Source organism: Aureobasidium pullulans, assembly GCF_000721785.1.
Source record: "Aureobasidium pullulans EXF-150 unplaced genomic scaffold scaffold_15, whole genome shotgun sequence".
In the NCBI taxonomy this organism is placed as follows: Eukaryota; Fungi; Ascomycota; class Dothideomycetes; order Dothideales; family Saccotheciaceae; genus Aureobasidium; species Aureobasidium pullulans.
The window spans coordinates 142,191-157,916 of NW_021941035.1; the positions used below are offsets into that span (position 1 = coordinate 142,191).

The 15,726-nt window shown below is 50.9% G+C and overlaps 8 protein-coding genes across 8 annotated transcripts; 3 read left to right on the forward strand and 5 right to left on the reverse strand.

The window, feature by feature from the left end:
* Nucleotides 1–317: 317 nt before the first annotated feature.
* Nucleotides 318–896, forward strand: M438DRAFT_407349 (uncharacterized protein). The gene is made up of 2 exons (XM_029909894.1): nt 318–556; nt 621–896. Exons 1-2 carry the CDS (start codon nt 373–375, stop codon nt 737–739), a joined length of 303 nt encoding a protein of 100 aa, XP_029758338.1. The 5' UTR covers nt 318–372; the 3' UTR covers nt 740–896.
* Nucleotides 897–1,123: 227 nt separating this feature from the next.
* Nucleotides 1,124–1,672, reverse strand: M438DRAFT_277955 (uncharacterized protein; the record flags this gene model as incomplete). Its single annotated transcript, XM_029900962.1, has 1 exon — nt 1,124–1,672. The coding sequence occupies one exon, from the start codon at nt 1,670–1,672 to the stop codon at nt 1,124–1,126; it is 549 nt and encodes a 182-aa protein (XP_029758339.1).
* Nucleotides 1,673–1,955: 283 nt separating this feature from the next.
* Nucleotides 1,956–3,083, reverse strand: M438DRAFT_278370 (uncharacterized protein; the record flags this gene model as incomplete). The annotated part of the gene is made up of 3 exons (XM_029900999.1): nt 1,956–2,659; nt 2,720–2,870; nt 2,925–3,083. The coding sequence occupies 3 exons, from the start codon at nt 3,081–3,083 to the stop codon at nt 1,956–1,958; spliced, it is 1,014 nt and encodes a 337-aa protein (XP_029758340.1).
* A 399-nt stretch (nt 3,084–3,482) lies between these two features.
* On the reverse strand, nt 3,483–6,427 carry M438DRAFT_347426 (uncharacterized protein). Its single transcript, XM_029905899.1, has 3 exons — nt 5,809–6,427; nt 4,070–4,447; nt 3,483–3,999 (listed from the first exon to the last, which is right to left on the reverse strand). Exons 1-3 carry the CDS (start codon nt 6,004–6,006, stop codon nt 3,583–3,585), a joined length of 993 nt encoding a protein of 330 aa, XP_029758341.1. The 5' UTR covers nt 6,007–6,427; the 3' UTR covers nt 3,483–3,582.
* Nucleotides 6,428–6,644: 217 nt separating this feature from the next.
* M438DRAFT_347427 (snare-like protein) lies at nt 6,645–7,782 on the forward strand. The gene is made up of 5 exons (XM_029905900.1): nt 6,645–6,695; nt 6,791–7,031; nt 7,081–7,190; nt 7,246–7,651; nt 7,707–7,782. Exons 2-5 carry the CDS (start codon nt 6,960–6,962, stop codon nt 7,767–7,769), a joined length of 651 nt encoding a protein of 216 aa, XP_029758342.1. The 5' UTR covers nt 6,645–6,695; nt 6,791–6,959; the 3' UTR covers nt 7,770–7,782.
* Nucleotides 7,783–9,522: 1,740 nt separating this feature from the next.
* M438DRAFT_367167 (uncharacterized protein) lies at nt 9,523–11,423 on the reverse strand. Its single transcript, XM_029907937.1, has 3 exons — nt 10,866–11,423; nt 10,651–10,770; nt 9,523–9,916 (listed from the first exon to the last, which is right to left on the reverse strand). Exons 1-3 carry the CDS (start codon nt 11,177–11,179, stop codon nt 9,703–9,705), a joined length of 648 nt encoding a protein of 215 aa, XP_029758343.1. The 5' UTR covers nt 11,180–11,423; the 3' UTR covers nt 9,523–9,702.
* Nucleotides 11,424–13,611: 2,188 nt separating this feature from the next.
* Nucleotides 13,612–14,255, reverse strand: M438DRAFT_56858 (uncharacterized protein). Its single transcript, XM_029910190.1, has one exon. The coding sequence runs from the start codon at nt 14,133–14,135 to the stop codon at nt 13,755–13,757; it is 381 nt and encodes a 126-aa protein (XP_029758344.1). The 5' UTR covers nt 14,136–14,255; the 3' UTR covers nt 13,612–13,754.
* Nucleotides 14,256–15,317: 1,062 nt separating this feature from the next.
* Nucleotides 15,318–15,644, forward strand: M438DRAFT_347429 (uncharacterized protein). Its single transcript, XM_029905901.1, has one exon. The coding sequence runs from the start codon at nt 15,334–15,336 to the stop codon at nt 15,514–15,516; it is 183 nt and encodes a 60-aa protein (XP_029758345.1). The 5' UTR covers nt 15,318–15,333; the 3' UTR covers nt 15,517–15,644.
* The last annotated feature ends 82 nt before the right edge of the window (nt 15,645–15,726 follow it).

Genomic DNA, 15,726 nt, shown 5'->3' on the forward strand with positions numbered 1-15,726 from the left:
AAGACTTCCATGACAGGTCTTGGATCATGCGAACGAGTCGCATCATGCATACTGCCGGTAGATGTTTCCGAGTGCATGCTGTATAGATATTTTTTCGGCAGCGAACGGCATGGTAGAATCCTACGACGGCGTGATGACCAGATATTGTCGTCTTACAAGCCCTACTTTGTAGACAAGAACAGGATAGTAGATGGTGAGCGATATATGAGGTTGTTGGTATATAGTGAGGTTGTATACACTTTGTTTGTTGCTTTTCTGTCACACATCTCAACTCAGTTTGGATCTCCACTCAACCACACACAGATCATACCAATCTCCACTCTGCTCTCCACTCAAGCAAGTCAAGAACCAACATCAACACACAAGCCAAACATGCTCGCCCAACGCACACTCCTCCAAGCCTCACGAGCAACCCTCTCAACAACACCAACCCGCCTCATCCACTCCACACCCAAACTCCTCCAAGCAGCGGCAAGAGAAGAACAAGCCGCCCACACAGCATCCCAACGAGTGAGATATTGGATCAAATCCTTGCCCGTCGAAACATATCCTTTGTGTAAGTTTCCAAAACTCCTGTGATATGATATGGTAAAGGCGAAGTCGCTGATTGATGGTGATAGTCGTTGTTTGCGGATTTTCTCTTAGTTTTGGTGTTTATTCGTTTGTTAGGCCGGCGTTGCAGGATCCGACGTTGAGGTTGAAGAGGAGTATTGCTCATGCTGCTGGTGGGCATCATTGAGAAAGTGGTGGCTTTGTTTTCTCGAAGCTGGTCACGATGAGTCGGTCTCTGATCTTCTACTGGTGTTTTGTGTTGCCGGTTTATTTTTCTTCGGTCGGTGTTCCTTTAATGGCAGGTGGTAATGTTTAACTCTTCCGGGATAATTGTACATATCGAGGTCCCAAAATAATTCTTCAGCAATCATACCGAGTTGTTCAAACGTGGTTTAAGTTGTACCATAAGCGATAGTGACTGCCTGGTGTTGGAATCCTCTTATTTCTCTGCATCTCAACTCATAGCCTGCAAGCTTGACCAAGCCCCTCTTTCTGCCCCCAAAAGCATGCCTGTCCAAAACGCCATCGCTGAAAAACGCATAACCAGTAGTGCTCTTCCTCATCCTCTTTCTCACAATCTCGTAGGACTCAAAGGCCTGTTGAATCCACCGACACGGTTCATGTACTGTCGGTACTCGGTCTTCTTGTCCTTCCTCACACCATACAACTTGTCATTTCCCGGCACTTTTGTGTTTTTCGTACTCCTGAAGCCGACGAAACCCATCACCCTCTTCATCGCAGTCTCCTCATCCTCGTTGGGATCGATCACTTGAGCAGGAGGTTCTTCAGCTTTGACAGGTTTGCGATCGCGGGTGTTGGGTGCGCCGCGTGGTGCGCGGGGAGGAGAACGTTGGCGTGTGTTGTTGTTGTTGCCATTGTAGGAGGAGCGATTGGGAGAGCGAGAGCGGTTTTGACGATTGTCGCGGTCTGAGCCTCTGTATGCGTTGCCGCCTCTGCCGCCGCCGCGGGAAGAGTGGGGAGCGCGATCGCGGGAGTTGCTTCTGTCGCGGCGGGGTCGTGAGTCGCGGGTGTCGCGTGTGTCTCTTGGGTTGTGGTCGCGGCGGTCTGAGTATGGGCGGCGGTTGTCGCTTGCGCGAGGACTTTGGTCGCGAGGCGCCATTTTGATTGTGATGTGAGAGGGAGCGTTCGCGCGCAGTCAAGTGAGTTGGTGGGAGTGTTTGAGCAGGCTGGTGAGGGGTTGTAATATGTTTATTGGACGGATAAAGTGTTGATGCAGATGGTTCGAGCTGAAGATGACTGTCTGCCAAATTCGTTGTCGAAGTCGCAAGCAAGAAGAGCTTCGGCGGTCTTCAATTCCGGGAAAGACAGGGTCACACTTCGACATCAAACTTTTAGCATTGTCAGGCAGAAGTCCCATATATCTTGTATAGAGATAAACGACCTCAAATCTCATCTTCTTCCTCATCAAAGTCATCCTCCTCGCCCATATCATATAGAATCCTACCGCCCTCGCCACCACCCTTCTGCGCATCAAAGTACGGCAGAACAACACCCTCTCTGGCCTGCCTTTGCCTGTCTGTAAGCCCCAGTTCGAACGTGACGTCCATGTCATCTCCGGCCTGCTCCTTCTCTTCAGCAGGCCTGCGATATAGCACATGATCCTCCAGAAGCATAACAGTCTCCTTGAATCTATTCCTCACACCGACAGCTTCGTGCTTCTGCAGTGATGGGTGAGGCAGGAAGTACCACTCTCGTACACCACGGCCGGACTTACGGCGGTACTCCATCTCGAGGACTAAGCCTGAGGGTGAGTTACCGCCGAGACCAAGCAGTATACCTTCGGTCTCTTCGGCTAGGCCGAAGACGGGCTCAGCGACACTGCGTTCGCGTGCTGCCTTTGCTGTGAGGATGTGGTTAAGTGCGTGTGTGGTTAGAATTGTGGTCGCTAGGTACTTGAGTACTGTAAGCGGCTGAGGTGTGTATGGTGATGCTGAAGTTATGCTTGGTGGAGTCGGAATATCAGCGTGGTACACTGCTACCAGTGATACTGTAGGTGATAGAAAGGAAGATAGAAGTGCTGGAAGGTTCGCTGCTGTTGATGGATCCGAAGCCAGTGTATTGAGGTTGTCGATGATCAGAAGCTTGCCTGCAAGTATAACTTTAGCAACCGAGCACATTCGAAAAGACATTGCCAAAAATGACTTACGCTGCTGTGTCTGTGTCGCCTTCGCGATTAATGCGCCAACCTCCTTCTGAGCCTGCTGCACACCACTCTCCCAAGCCTTGACAAAAACACCAACATCTTTCGGTTTCTTCAACGTCTCGAACGATACGAAGATAACTTCGGTCTTTGCTGCCTGTAAACCACATCAGCTTTGAAACTTGAACTTATAACATATTTTGAGGCATACCGTAGCCCGGCGGACATATTCTCTCAACACAGGTTTTCCAGATTGCTCCAAATTATCCACAATCAGAGTGAATGGCGACACATTCTCGCGTTGAGATAAAAGTTTCGAAATCAATAGCAGATTGTGGGTGCGACGGTGTTGCAATGTCGTCGGCGCCATGGTGGTGAAGAGTTTTGCGATCGAGTCGTTGCTCCCGAGGTAGATCTATGGCGAAATCTAGATGATTTGAAGGAGTTCTCTGGGAGTTCCTGACCCTGTCCCACGATTCCAGTATGAGTATAGGCGGTGTAGTATGGTTGTGTAATACTCGTTTGCAGAATGGACTTGGTTTTGGTTGCGGCGTTAGGATGCTCAGATTCTGTTGCAAACATTGCGTGTTCCCAACGCCCGACGCTCCTACGATATGATACTATAGAAATGCAAGAACTTATTCTGATGGGCCGACATGGCCAGTGAGAGTCCGGAAAGGAGATGATACTGTTGGCATCTCCGTGGACATGCTCAAAAATCACAATCTACTTTTGCATTCTGATAGATATTTTGGCACATGATTTGTTTTGGGGGAGAAATTCTTCTCGTGGATTTCTGTTTTACAAAGCCATCTCCAGCCATCTCGTCGTTAATCGTATCATCGTAGCAATGCATGAACTATCACCCCTTACTGCTCCATGGCGGTGGGAGTGTCGCCCTCCTCGGCGGTCTCGTCAGGGGTGACGGGGTCATTGGAGGTAGCGGCGACAGGTCTGTGGCCCTTGAAGTGCTCTGGGTCGTACTTCTGACCCCAGTACTCCTCGCGCTCCTTTTCCTTCGGGTCGTCGTAGACCCCAGCGGCACGGTTTCCGGTGGCCTGCTTGGCCTCTCTCTGCCACTTGGCCGTGTTGCGGCCGGCGGCGAGGTCCTGCTCCCACTCATAGATGAAGTGCTTGATGTATTTGGCGAAGCCCGTCTTGAGGGGGTGGACCTCGGGATCGTGGGCAACCTCATTGCCGTTGAGGGACCTGGGGAGCATGCTGTAAAGCTCTTGTCTGGTCTCGAGGTCCAGTGAGGACCAGGCCTCCTCTTTGGTCAGTAATTTCTGAAAAACCTATCAGCTATCATGGTGATGTTGCAAGAGGATGCAGTTGTATCCAGGAGAGACGACTTACAACGACATTGGTCTTGGTGAGCCTTGAGTTGGCTTGGGTGATGAGTCGGTCGGACATGTTGTCAACGACGATGTTGTAGAGGTGTTTGATGGTGATGAGTTGGAAGTATTCTTGCTCTTGTTCAGCGGAGACTGGAGTTGGTCGGGAGAAGAAGATGCGCCAGATGAAGTCGCGAACTGTCTCGTGGACAGGTTGGGTCTTGATGTCAAGTTCTTCTGTGACTTTGAGATTTGGAAGCTGCTGGTTCCTGCGAATTCTAAGGGGAATGCGCTGAGGTTGATGAGATGATCGAGTATGGATTGGTTCTCGGAATTTGAAAGGATCGCCACGCGCGAAGAAGGCAGCGACTCGTTGTTGGTGAGAAGGATCTGGATGCTTCTGACGGGGTGTTAGTGGCGTTGAAAAAAAAAAAGTGTGTTGTGATGTGAAGGAAGAAAGAGTGTTGGAGCGTTGATCGTGTCTAAAAGATGAAGCTGGTCCGTGCGCCTGAGCTGGCAGTGTCTTGTCTGAAGGCGGTGACAGTCAGGTCTATCATGATGTGAATCAACAGTGATTCTGACAGTATGAAGCTTTGTCTGCTATCAGGGTCGACTGTAATAGCGATAAGGCCACATATGCCCCGTCTGGCACTTTTGCTATCTCTTTCTCGAGGAACGGATTGAACCCGAAAGATGACTTGGCTTGATGACAGGACAGGGTTGTCATCTGGCGCCGTATTGACCCAGAGGCCTTGAGTTGTGTATGTCCATCGATCTTTTCGAGTCATTCTCGTTGCTAAGGCCTTAGCCTCAATGAATTCAGCCTGGCTGGAAAGAGCGATTCAATATTGCTTGGGTAAGTATCGGCGATAAGAAAGTCTTGTCCTGGTCATTTCAATCTGGCCGAGCCGTAACGACGTCGAGGAAAAGACGAAGAGCCTAAGAACTTTCATAAACCGGATACTTGTGTTGTGAGCCAGGGCACTCCGAACCGTATGAGTGAACATCGAGTAGCCTTGAAGAGTAGAAGCCTGACTCCAAAGCTTCAGTCACCTTTCGGTGCATGGTGTAGGCGCGACTGCGATTTTAGGTGGTGCCTAAGAGTGTTGGCGTTGGTAATAGTAGCGGGTGGTAAACCTTCGTCTTGATTATGCTGCTGTTTGCGGAACGAAGTATTCAGAACACAGGCGGAGTGATCTGCGAGAAAAGGAAGTGCGTGAACTGATCGGGAGAGTTGGCAGAATGTTCTCGTTCTGATATCATCGTTTCGGAAGTTGCGGTAGAGGGTAGTCATGATTGTGTGAGCTGCTAGGATCAAGGTTGTTCAGAAGGTCAAGATCTTGCGTGTCTGCTGTCTGCTTTGGCAGCGCGCGAGCCTAGGCAGTGTGCGGAAGTTTGACCCGGAAAGCAGAGATGCGTAGTCGGAGTTGAGAATACCCCAATCTGCTTCTGGAGTGGCAAACGGAAGACTGTGGTAAAAGATCTCATGATTGCTGAGACCTTCGAGGCATGGACGAGAGACTCGATTCAGGACTCGTAAACGAGGTGACTCGTCGACAATCCGAGCAGCTGCGAGACCTTATGATGAGGTGATGTGGAAGCCTTCCTGGAGAGGAGCAAAGAGGTGCAAAACCATGGTGGCACTGGTTGGTTGCTCGTGGTGCGCATGGCCACTTCCCGAACAGAAGGGCACGTACGTGCGAGGTGAGAGAGGATGTGACGTGTGCAGTGTGTTGATGAGGAGATTGTGAATGTACTTACAGAGTCCATGATGGCAATAGCGAGATGAGGAGATGATTCTGAGGTGTATGCGAGAGAGAGGTTGAAACAATTTGGTCGGTCAGCTTTGAAACGAAGACGAGCGTCTTGAATTTTGACGCTCACAACCACCGACCCGGGAAAGCGAATCTCGACGCAAACCCTCGATGCTCTCCTTCTCCTTCCTCTGACTGTCATCATTATCCAACCTCACTTCGGGCTATGTCGTACCCATCGACAGCACCTTCGAGAAGCACTAACACGACCAGAACTTGCATGACCAGTATCTTCTACTAGCCCACTCCCAATAACAAGCACCACGATTAGCTAGAAAAATGCCTCAGCACTGTGACCGTCAACAGTGGGAGACAAGGCCCTCGGCAGCCATGCCTGCTTCAACTGAACCTTGGAACATCAAGGTAGCGCTACTACCGGAATATCCAGTGTATGAAGCTGTACCACTGTCGACCTTCTCCATGTGATGTTGAGTTATACTTGGCAACCTTTTGCAGGGCTAGTGAGGTGACATGTGTGGCCTCATCATATCCCATAGCAGTCTCCTCTCCGGGGCTCCTCTCTACAGGTTCTTCAGCAGAAGAGTGGAGGAAACTGAGACTTCGTGCCATTCTTCAAGTACACAAGCATAGTGTAGACCGTAGATAGCATAACAAGCTGAAGCAGTCCTTCATGCTGATCAGTCACTCCTGGCAGACGCTCACCGCCTTCGGTGGTCGGAGCTTTGGAGCCCTTCGCCGACTGGATGTTCAAACTGACAAGCTGGGTCTTTGTCTTGGGAAGCTCATTCATCTCACCCAAAACACCTGTATTGCCCTTGCCATCCATCAAGTGCCCTTGTAAATCGTATCGAGTTCTCAGATACCGTCCAGAATGTGAGTGCGCCTTCCTGGGATACGGTATGCAGAATCTCTGATGACGTATGCCTTCCAACTGCCTCGGAAGATGCCATATGTCAACAATCAATCAGTCAGGAGCAACTCTGGTCTGCCAATATTGTCTGCAACCAAAGTCTGAGCAGTTGAGGGCATACTGCAGTCAGAGATTCAAGCCTTCCAATTCCAGACTTACCGCGATCAACAAACGAAAAGCCCAAAAAGCTGATCACCGAATCCAGAAGACACAGAAGACGTCTCACAATGCCCATCTACTCGACCCAAATTGTCCGCTTGGACGGGCTGATGCTCTCAGCATCGATCGAGAATTCCCCTGTCAGTACAAACAAGGCTGTTGGAGCGTGACGATACTCATGGCGTACAGAACGATGACACCATCACGAATCTGAAGAATCAGCAGCGAACGCTCGTTCGCAAGATGAACAACACCTCCGAACCACGCGCAGCCATCGAGTCGGGTGATTACAAACTTCAGTGCGTCTCTCAAGCCTCTGCAGGCATCCGGACAGTATCTGACCGGTGCTCACAGCTATTACCGCCACGAAGATCTCATCTTCTTCGCCATCACCGAGCGCTCCTTCCCGAAGGAGCTCGCTGCCATGTACCTCGACGATGTCTCGGCGGAATTCTTGAGTACACACAGAGATGTCGATTACCGTTCGGGAACACTCCGTCCGTACGCGTTCAACGATTTCGACACCTTTATGCAGCGCACCAAAAAGTCATACGAGAACCCAAGGGCCTCGAACAACCTCGACAAGGTACAAGCACAATTGAAAGAGACGACACAGATCATGTCCAAGAACTTGGAAGACTTGCTCTACCGTGGCGACAGCTTGGACAGAATGGGACAGATGAGTTCCGACCTGAGAGAGTCCAGCAAGAAGTACAAGCGTGCCGCAGTGAGGATCAACTGGGAGCTGCTTTTGAAGCAGGTGTGTTCTCAGCAACAAGCGATGTCCTTGACTCTGCTGACCCATCGTGAAACAGTACGGTCCATTCGCCGCTCTCGGTACGATCATCCTGATCTTCATCATCTGGCGATTCTGGTAAACGATACCAGCGACAAAGTCTTGACGAGTTGATGCTTTTGACGATCCAGCGAAGAAAAATGCATGTACGGCGTCGGTGGCAGTGATACAAGCTGTTGATATACCCCTTTTGCGAGAACAGAACAGAGAGCCGCCTGAACGCGGTCAATCGAAACCAATATGGAGTTAACTTTGCAACAATAACGCTGTTTTGTTTCGTGAGCTCATGTCCGAGGTATCCGGGAGTATCTGATGTGATGACCACAGATTTGGCAGGCCGGAGCTTCTCCTGCCGTAAGACCACCACCAAAGCGCGTGATCAGTCGAGAGACCGCTCCAGTAGCTCAGCCACACCAGTATGCTCTCTAAAGGATGTACCCAGGGTCATTCTGAGAGATCGCTCGGGTTCAAGGTATGGCTAGTCGTCTCTTCTGATTCCACAGAAAGAGGGCTTGATGCAAATTTCCCTTTTATTTTCTTTTTCTTTTTTCTTTTCCAGTCTTTCCAGCATTCTGTTTTTGTTTTTGTCCAGAAAGAGAGCTTGATGCAATGATTTTGTCAGTGTGTTTCCCGGCCTCAAACACATTATCGATGACACTGTCGACAGTTTGTTGAAACATCATCGCATCGCCACACCAGAGCAATCGATCACCAACTCGACTTTCGTCTCCATGCTCGAAGGGTTTGCCTGGCGACTCATCAGTAGTGTCTGTTCTGTACATCCATGGAAGCTTACCACCCGATGGAACGTAGATTCAGCCTTCAGCCAATTTCGAAAGCCGAATATTGCACACATACTGGCTATCAAAATGCATACGGCAAATCAAGTCAACTCTGGTATATCACTGGGAGCTCACCAAGCCGGGCCCAGAACTCATGCTCTCCATGGACAAGCAAGCGTGGATTCAAACGGTTCTGCCAAGATTTGTTGCGATCTGTCGATCTCCAGCCTTGAGTGCGAAATGTTAAACTGCCGGAGTCGCTCCCGTCGATACTTCTGAGCCATTACAGGTGTTTCGTTTTGCTTCTGAAAGATTATCTGGAGTATTGAGCGCCAGAAAGAGATGAGAAACTGGGTCTGCCAGTCGATCAGAACATTCAAGATGGGAGACCTCTCATGTGGCTGTGCGGCCAAGTGTCACTTGGAACACCAGTACAGCTTGGTATCAAGAGTCTGTGTACGCGTCTACTCTTGACAAAGCCGCAAACAGGAAGCAGGTCATTAGCGAGAGCCCTTGCTCCCAGGCTAGAACGCCATAGAGCGCCCGACGCACTTGCTCGGGGTGAAGAGTGGTGCGGTTCGGCATCAACCGTTTTTCGAAGGGAACATTCCAGATTCAAGCTCGCAAAGATGACTCTTGTCGAAGCCGACTCCAGAGATCCCGTCTCAGGACGAACAACAAGTACACCAGTCGTTGAAGATGTAAAGTACAAGGCTTCGTTTCGCTTGGTTGACGCATTGGCTCGATGCGGAGCCGGTCCAGCACACGAAGCTCTTCATGTCCTCGGCGACGTCTTCATGGCGAGCAAGGCGGGCCCCGTAAAAGAGCCTCTCCCGCCTATGGTCGGCAAACAACCAACCGGTGCTGACTGTTTATCATCCTTACAATGCATCCCGTACCACGGTAACATTAGCTGTGTACCGGCGTGGAACCTGGTGTCGAAACGTCGGTCAGTTTGCTATTCATCTCATCTCATCACTCATCAGTCCACATGGCACAAATTGAAGTGCTGCAACGAAGCTGCGATTTCCTGCTATAGGACCTGGGAGAGATATTAGCTTCTGGGGTGACGATTAGAGTCAAAGACTCACTCTCCCGCTATCCCTCAAGGCCATATCAAAGTGCCATGACCGGCTCTCTTGGTTGTGCCATCCCCTCGGTGCCTACTTCTTGACACCCTTCAGTCTCGTCTGTACGAGGGTAACCCGATTGATTTACTGTACCTCTCCTGTCTCAAGAGTTGAGCAGCATGAGATGCTGCAGCATCTCGTCTTCGAAGATGAATTTGAAGCCCGAAGGCGTAGCGGCGACGGACTTCTGGCCGTTAGCCTTCTTGACGAGGTTGTCCGCGGGGACGATGCCCTTGTCAGGGGTGGAGCTCTTGGTGGAGCCAATGGTGGTGACGGAGGTGGACGAGCTGTTGTTAGAAGGCATTTTTGTTGCTGTTCTGTGCAAGCTTGGTCAGTAAAATTGCTCCTCGCTACCTCTTCTGCGCTTGATCCTCTTCCGCAAGCCGTGACAAGGCAAAGAGTAGTGCGCATAGCATCGACTTACCCAAAGATGTGATTGCTTGGTTGTTGAAAGGCTAGGGCGTCGGTGTGGTGCGCGCACTTTATGTCCACTATGCGGGACACAGGTCCAAGCGTCGTTCGCCAGGCATCAGCCCTTATCATCCTCTCCGAGTAATTCTGCCTGTCAGGCATCTATCACTGGCACAGGTTCGCGCCGTCGTCACAAGTAATTCACCGCATACTTCTTGCCTTGCTTCATGAGCAAGATACTGCCGGTCGGGGCCATCGGCTTGCAATACACGAAGCACTTGTGGGGCCGCACTAGAAATGCCTCTATGTCTAGTCTTGTAGCATTCTACATCAAGTGGATTGCTATACAGATCTCAGCAGTACCGCAACTACGATCTCAGGTTTCACGACCAATATCAAGACGCAAAATTTACATGAGTGGTTCTGCTGGCTGAACGTTTGACGGATCTTCAATGGTCTGGCGAGCTCCATCCAATTGCATTCTGCATTTTTATGGTCCTCAATCACTCTACGGATTGGCTGGGGAGCAGGATTCCATGTACCCCAAGGCCCCACCTTCCAACGTCCCCCGAACCTCGTTGTCCCCCTCGATCTCTCTCTCTCTCTCTTGTTCTATTATCACTTCTGCATTGCTCCGTACTTATTGCAAGTCTTCTGTGCATGTGGGAGGACTTGGCGCCAGCGAGGTGTGACGGGCCTGCTGCGCTTCTTCTTGTCTGCGGCAGCGATGTTGATGGTGTGAGGCTTGAAAAGATGTGACCTGGTTTCTCCTGTTAGCTTTGCACAATACTGATCCCCGCTGTTGACATACCTTCTCTTCAACCCCTGATCCAATTGATCAAGGTGTCGTCAAACTTCTGTTTGGCTCCTGCCAGCACGCGCCAGACATGTTCAACGACCCATCTCATGATGCCACGATGTTGACGGCGAGGCAGAGCAAGGTACCGGCCAAGCCATTCGTAGTGTGTGAGCCTGTCACTGTCCCTTCTATCGGCCCTTCCTCTTGCAGCTGCAAGCTCTTCGCGCACACCTGCGAGCTCTGCACGCAGTCTCTCGTTCTCGGTGGTGAGGGCAGTCACGGTGGACGAACCTTCATCCGAGGGTTGCCAGTCCAGGTAGCTACCAGAGAACGTCCTCCACTCCGGTGGGTCGCCAGGATAGGGTGGCATGTTGACGAGATACAAAGAGGTGTTTGTTTGCTTGATGGTGACGATGGGAGAGCGTTATGTTTGGCGTATCTTTGGCTGGTTGTTGTCCTTGTGGTTTTGCTCCGTGTTAGGCAAATCATCATTGCTTTCGCTCACGGCCAAGGCGACGACGAGCTTGCACAATTCTGCTCACTTTCCAAAACCGAACTCTTCTGGTCCATGGAAGAAGAGACCGGCCTGAATGTTCTCTACCACTACCCAAGGCTTGCATTCTACTTGACCCGATTGAATCCGCTTGCTATCTCGCAAAGAGCATACTTGGTTTCCGTGTCTATTGCAATGCATCGTACTATTTCGTCATCTTGTCGTTGCAGCTGGCGGCATCATACGCTTAACATGTATTTGCAGCTCCAGAGACAGCAATCTCTCTTCGTCAAGCTGTCAGAACGTAGGGAATCTTCACCAGCGAGATGTCTGACCATTGAGAATATACACCATCAACCTAAAGTTAAGCTCTCAATGGGCAGAGCCGTTGTTGTCAATTCAATCATGCATTTTCGAGGTTTCATTTCACCTGCATTGCATGCCTGAGATGCCTATTCTCATCTGCTCCAATTCCTCGCCCACACTCTTGCTATACCAAAGAAATGCACGATATTTTCGTTGATGGGAACAGCATGCAAAGAGATTCTATACTCCTGTCCATCAATTGACACTCTCACCGGACATCCCATATCCTCTGAAAGCACAACTGCACGTTTTTCAACCGTTTCACACCTCGACACTGCGCCTGAAATATAAAATAGAACACCACTCCTGAGAAACACCCCTATACCATGAACCCCATATCCGTCATACCGAGCCTCTTTACAAACAATATGTCCTCCCGAAAATGCAACAGAATGTAAATGTGCAGATACCGGGTCCGGTGCCCGATATCCCGGGTCGAGTGTACCCGGTCTTGGATATGCATGTTACCCGGGTGGCTCGGTGTATGACACCTGTGGACGTTATTGTGTTGTCGGTGGCTGGGCTGTCGGCATAGCACGATATGGGATTGGAGGCTTGGCCGCACCGCAATGGGGTACTGTCACTATCTTCTGACCCGATGGTCGAGGTCGAGGGTTATTTGGTTTGAACACTGAGCAGGTGGGTGAGGTTTTTATACCTGCCTGATGGGAGGATCCGCTCGTCACTTGGTTTGGAAGGGAGTGCGGTCCTTCCTGGTGAGGTGACAGTCGTGTTGGTCGTGCTTTCCAAAGCATGAAAGACATTCGCGCAAGATTTCGACACAACTTTGGCCACTGAGAAAAGAAAAGAAAAAGACAGTGGTCAAGGGCGTGAATTCTTCTGACTTCTCATGCTATGAAACAAGATGGGCATGTGGACTACTCATAACTCTGCCCATCCGCTCGGGTCGAAACTCCATCAACATCTGGCTGCTGTTTCCCATGGAAATTCTCAATGCCTTCTGCGTTGATCACGTCTCCGCCCTCTGCACATTATCACCCATCTCTACTTCCTCCCCCAAATCGCACAAGCGAGTCCTGACCCAGCGACTATCGCACTTGTGTCTCTTCGTAGGGTTCTACAAAAACCTCTCTCCGGCTCAAGATTTGAGCCCACCACACATCGTCCCCAGTCGTACTCGATTGGCACTGAGCAGCGAGCACCTCGACCATTGTTGCCGGAGCGCGTGCAAAACACATTGCCTTACAGTCCACGCTACGCCTATAGCCGAACAGGCTGGCGTAGGCTTTCACCAAGTCAGGCAATCCATTGACAGCCCAATCTCGTACGTGTAATCGCATGTACGCGGCAGTGGTATGCCCTGGCTAAACCTCGGTGAGAGGAAATGGAAAAGGTGGCTCGCTTTGCATGTCTACCAGTCGAATACGAGGTGAAAACGTAGAAGGGTTTCTGGTTCCTGGCGCGCTGAACGGCGGGAGCCTCCATCGAACGAACTAGCGCGGGATATGAACTCCCTGGTATCCACGAGGAGGGAGTGACAAGGAACCACGCTCCAGACACGCGCTTAGCCCCCCAAAGGGATCATAAAAAGGGAAAGTCTTTTCTGCTACGGAGACCGAGACAGCTGAGATAGACATCTTTCACAGTCAATCACAGCAGTCAATGGTGGTATCATTTCTTGTGTTCGATGGATACGGGATGGAATACGATTTATGATGTAAATTTCTACCAATGAGCGAGGATGACTTCTCTTACTGAGAGAGTCACTCCTTGGCCATGTCGTTGTAACACTTCTTGGTACGAGCAAGAATGCGCTCAGAGCTGGCCTTGTTCTGCTCATGTCCTTTAGTGATGACTAGGCGCGTCGACGACTTTCTCAGCGATCAACTGGACCTTTTCGTCGTCCATGCCGAACTGAATGAAGGCAGTACCAGTAGCATCGACAGACTGGCGCACCTGCGCGAGAGTGTTCTGGACTTGGAAGTCAAATTGGATGTGTGATCCAGTAAGGCGGTCGACTGCTGCAGTTCAACGGCGCTCAGTGTCGGCCTTGTTCTGCTCATGACCCTTGGTGATGATTGGACAAAGGGCGTCGATGACCTTGTCAGCGATCAACTGGACCTTCTCATCGTCCATGCCGAACTGGACGAAGGCAACGCCGATAGCATCGACAGACTCGCGAATGTTGTCGAGTTGAATCTGGAACTTGCCGTCGATCCATCTTGTTGTCCATGTAGGCCAGGCGCTCGACGTTCTCGGTGTGAAGATCACTGATACGCTGATTCACATTGCGAAGTGACTTGGCAAAGTCCTTGCGCTCGCGCTCAGCCTTGACGCGAGGAGTCCACAGCGAGTTGAAGGCGTTCGAGATGGGAGTTCTGAGAGACTCGCTCTTACGGGATCTCTCGTCGTCGGCGTCACCATCCACTCCCATGGTGGTGCCGTCATCCTTGAACGAGCCGACTTCGCTCAGGTTGATGCCCAAACCACCCTGGTCCTTCTCCATATAGCGTTCGCGCAGGGAAGGCGAAGAGCTGTCGCCGCTATGCGACGAAGCGGGGGAGGAGATCTCTCATCGTCAGCATCACCATCCACTCCCATGCGGGAGGGATGGCGAATTGAAGTTCGTAAGGCGGTCAACTGCTGCTTCTGGGCTGTAATCATGGTCGCTGTAGAAGTGGTCAGTAAGTGTGAAAAGCAAGGAAGAAGACCGCTTACCCCAAGACCCACACAGCNTCGAACTCGACGACACGACACCTCCAGGCTCATACTTTGTGAACCCTGTCTCCCTGTCCCAGCCCAGCCACCTCTTCAATTGCCTGGAGCGGGGACAGGAGACCATGTCCGGGTACTGGTTGATGCTGCTCCGGCCCAAGCCACCTCTTCAATTGCCCGGAGCAAGGGCAGCATCATGTCGCGTATGTGTCGAGGGTCGGCTCTCTGTGGACTCGACGACTGGTTCCAAAAGCATCGTGCATTTTGACCGGTGGCTAGTCGTCAGGAGCGGGATGTCGAAGAACGCGATTATGCCCCTGAGAGGTGGTCGACCCGTTGCGTTGGCTCGGGCGTACCCGGTAGTGGACCTTCAAGTGACCCGGGGCGGTTCGTCGATGGGGCCCGTAGACGGCGGTGCGTTGTGCGGGGCTTTGGGTCCCGGCAGACTCGGAATGCCGTGGATGGTGCTTGCCCAAAGGACCATAACGATCCAGATTTGCAACGAAAATGCATGACCTGAAATTTGTTGTTGAGAGGTAAGTTTCAAAGATGAGTCGAGATCTTTGGGTGAACGGTCAGCAGAGTCGTCGATGGTGATATCATATGCGTCGATATCACATGATTGTTGTCGATGACTTACCTTGAGAGATGAGGGTTGGTTGCATGTGATGAGAAGAGGTGGTGTTGGGAAGAGGCCAAGATCTGATGATGATTAGCAAAAGGTTGATCATGGAAGACGACAAAGGTCGGTGACTTACATGAAGAGACAGAGAGTAATGATGATGGAGGTAGGTCAACAACAGAGTGCATGCTGATGATGAACAACAGATGACTTGGGATGGAGGAATGATATAAAGGCGCGCAAGAAATCAAAAGGTCTGATGCAAATGTCAGCTTAAACGTCAAGGAGAGCAACGCACGTGCGATGCTTCTGAAAGCGCAAGCAGAACAAGACTTACCTTGGGTGGTGCGGAGGGCGCATGCTTCCGATGACGCAAGATGAAAAGATGCGCATAAGGAAGATCTTGTCATCAGACATCAACTTGATGTCCTTTGATGAAGACTTGCAAGCTATGCGCAAAGGAAGAGAAGATCTGATGCGGTTGTCAGAAGAAGCGTCAGAAAGAGCAATGCACGTGCGATGCACGTGCAATGCTCAGGAAGGTGGGTGAAACAAGACTTACTGAGAGGGAAAGAGCGATGCAAGAACAGGCGTCAAGTCAGCACGCACAGAAGAGGCAACAACAGCTGTGTTTGATGGTAAAAGAGATGGATGAAGAAGGTAAGTGTTGATGCATGTGTTGATGGAAGAATTGGAGAAGAGCACTGCAGGAGGAAGAGGTGAGAAATCTGGCGCACGCCGGTCAAAGCTCACGCAATGC

Excerpts from the sequence above, each read along its gene's own strand:
- M438DRAFT_347429 (XM_029905901.1), top strand. The coding sequence starts at position 15,334 with ATGACGCAAGATGAAAAGATGCGCATAAGGAAGATCTTGTCATCAGAC.
- M438DRAFT_367167 (XM_029907937.1), bottom strand. The coding sequence starts at position 11,179 with ATGCCACCCTATCCTGGCGACCCACCGGAGTGGAGGACGTTCTCTGGT. Across the intron at positions 10,771-10,865 it reads CTGGCAGGAGCCAAACAGAA|GTCACATCTTTTCAAGCCTC; the intron begins GTTTGACGACAC and ends AGGAGAAACCAG. Across the intron at positions 9,917-10,650 it reads GCACAGAAGACTTGCAATAA|AACAGCAACAAAAATGCCTT; the intron begins GTACGGAGCAAT and ends AAGCTTGCACAG.
- M438DRAFT_407349 (XM_029909894.1), top strand. The coding sequence starts at position 373 with ATGCTCGCCCAACGCACACTCCTCCAAGCCTCACGAGCAACCCTCTCA. Across the intron at positions 557-620 it reads CGTCGAAACATATCCTTTGT|TCGTTGTTTGCGGATTTTCT; the intron begins GTAAGTTTCCAA and ends TGATGGTGATAG.
- M438DRAFT_56858 (XM_029910190.1), bottom strand. The coding sequence starts at position 14,135 with ATGGAGAAGGACCAGGGTGGTTTGGGCATCAACCTGAGCGAAGTCGGC.
- M438DRAFT_347426 (XM_029905899.1), bottom strand. The coding sequence starts at position 6,006 with ATGATGACAGTCAGAGGAAGGAGAAGGAGAGCATCGAGGGTTTGCGTC. Across the intron at positions 4,448-5,808 it reads CTATTGCCATCATGGACTCT|AAGCATCCAGATCCTTCTCA; the intron begins GTAAGTACATTC and ends ACACCCCGTCAG. Across the intron at positions 4,000-4,069 it reads TCACCAAGACCAATGTCGTT|AAATTACTGACCAAAGAGGA; the intron begins GTAAGTCGTCTC and ends TAGGTTTTTCAG.
- M438DRAFT_347427 (XM_029905900.1), top strand. The coding sequence starts at position 6,960 with ATGCCCATCTACTCGACCCAAATTGTCCGCTTGGACGGGCTGATGCTC. Across the intron at positions 7,191-7,245 it reads TCGGGTGATTACAAACTTCA|CTATTACCGCCACGAAGATC; the intron begins GTGCGTCTCTCA and ends CGGTGCTCACAG. Across the intron at positions 7,652-7,706 it reads GGGAGCTGCTTTTGAAGCAG|TACGGTCCATTCGCCGCTCT; the intron begins GTGTGTTCTCAG and ends ATCGTGAAACAG.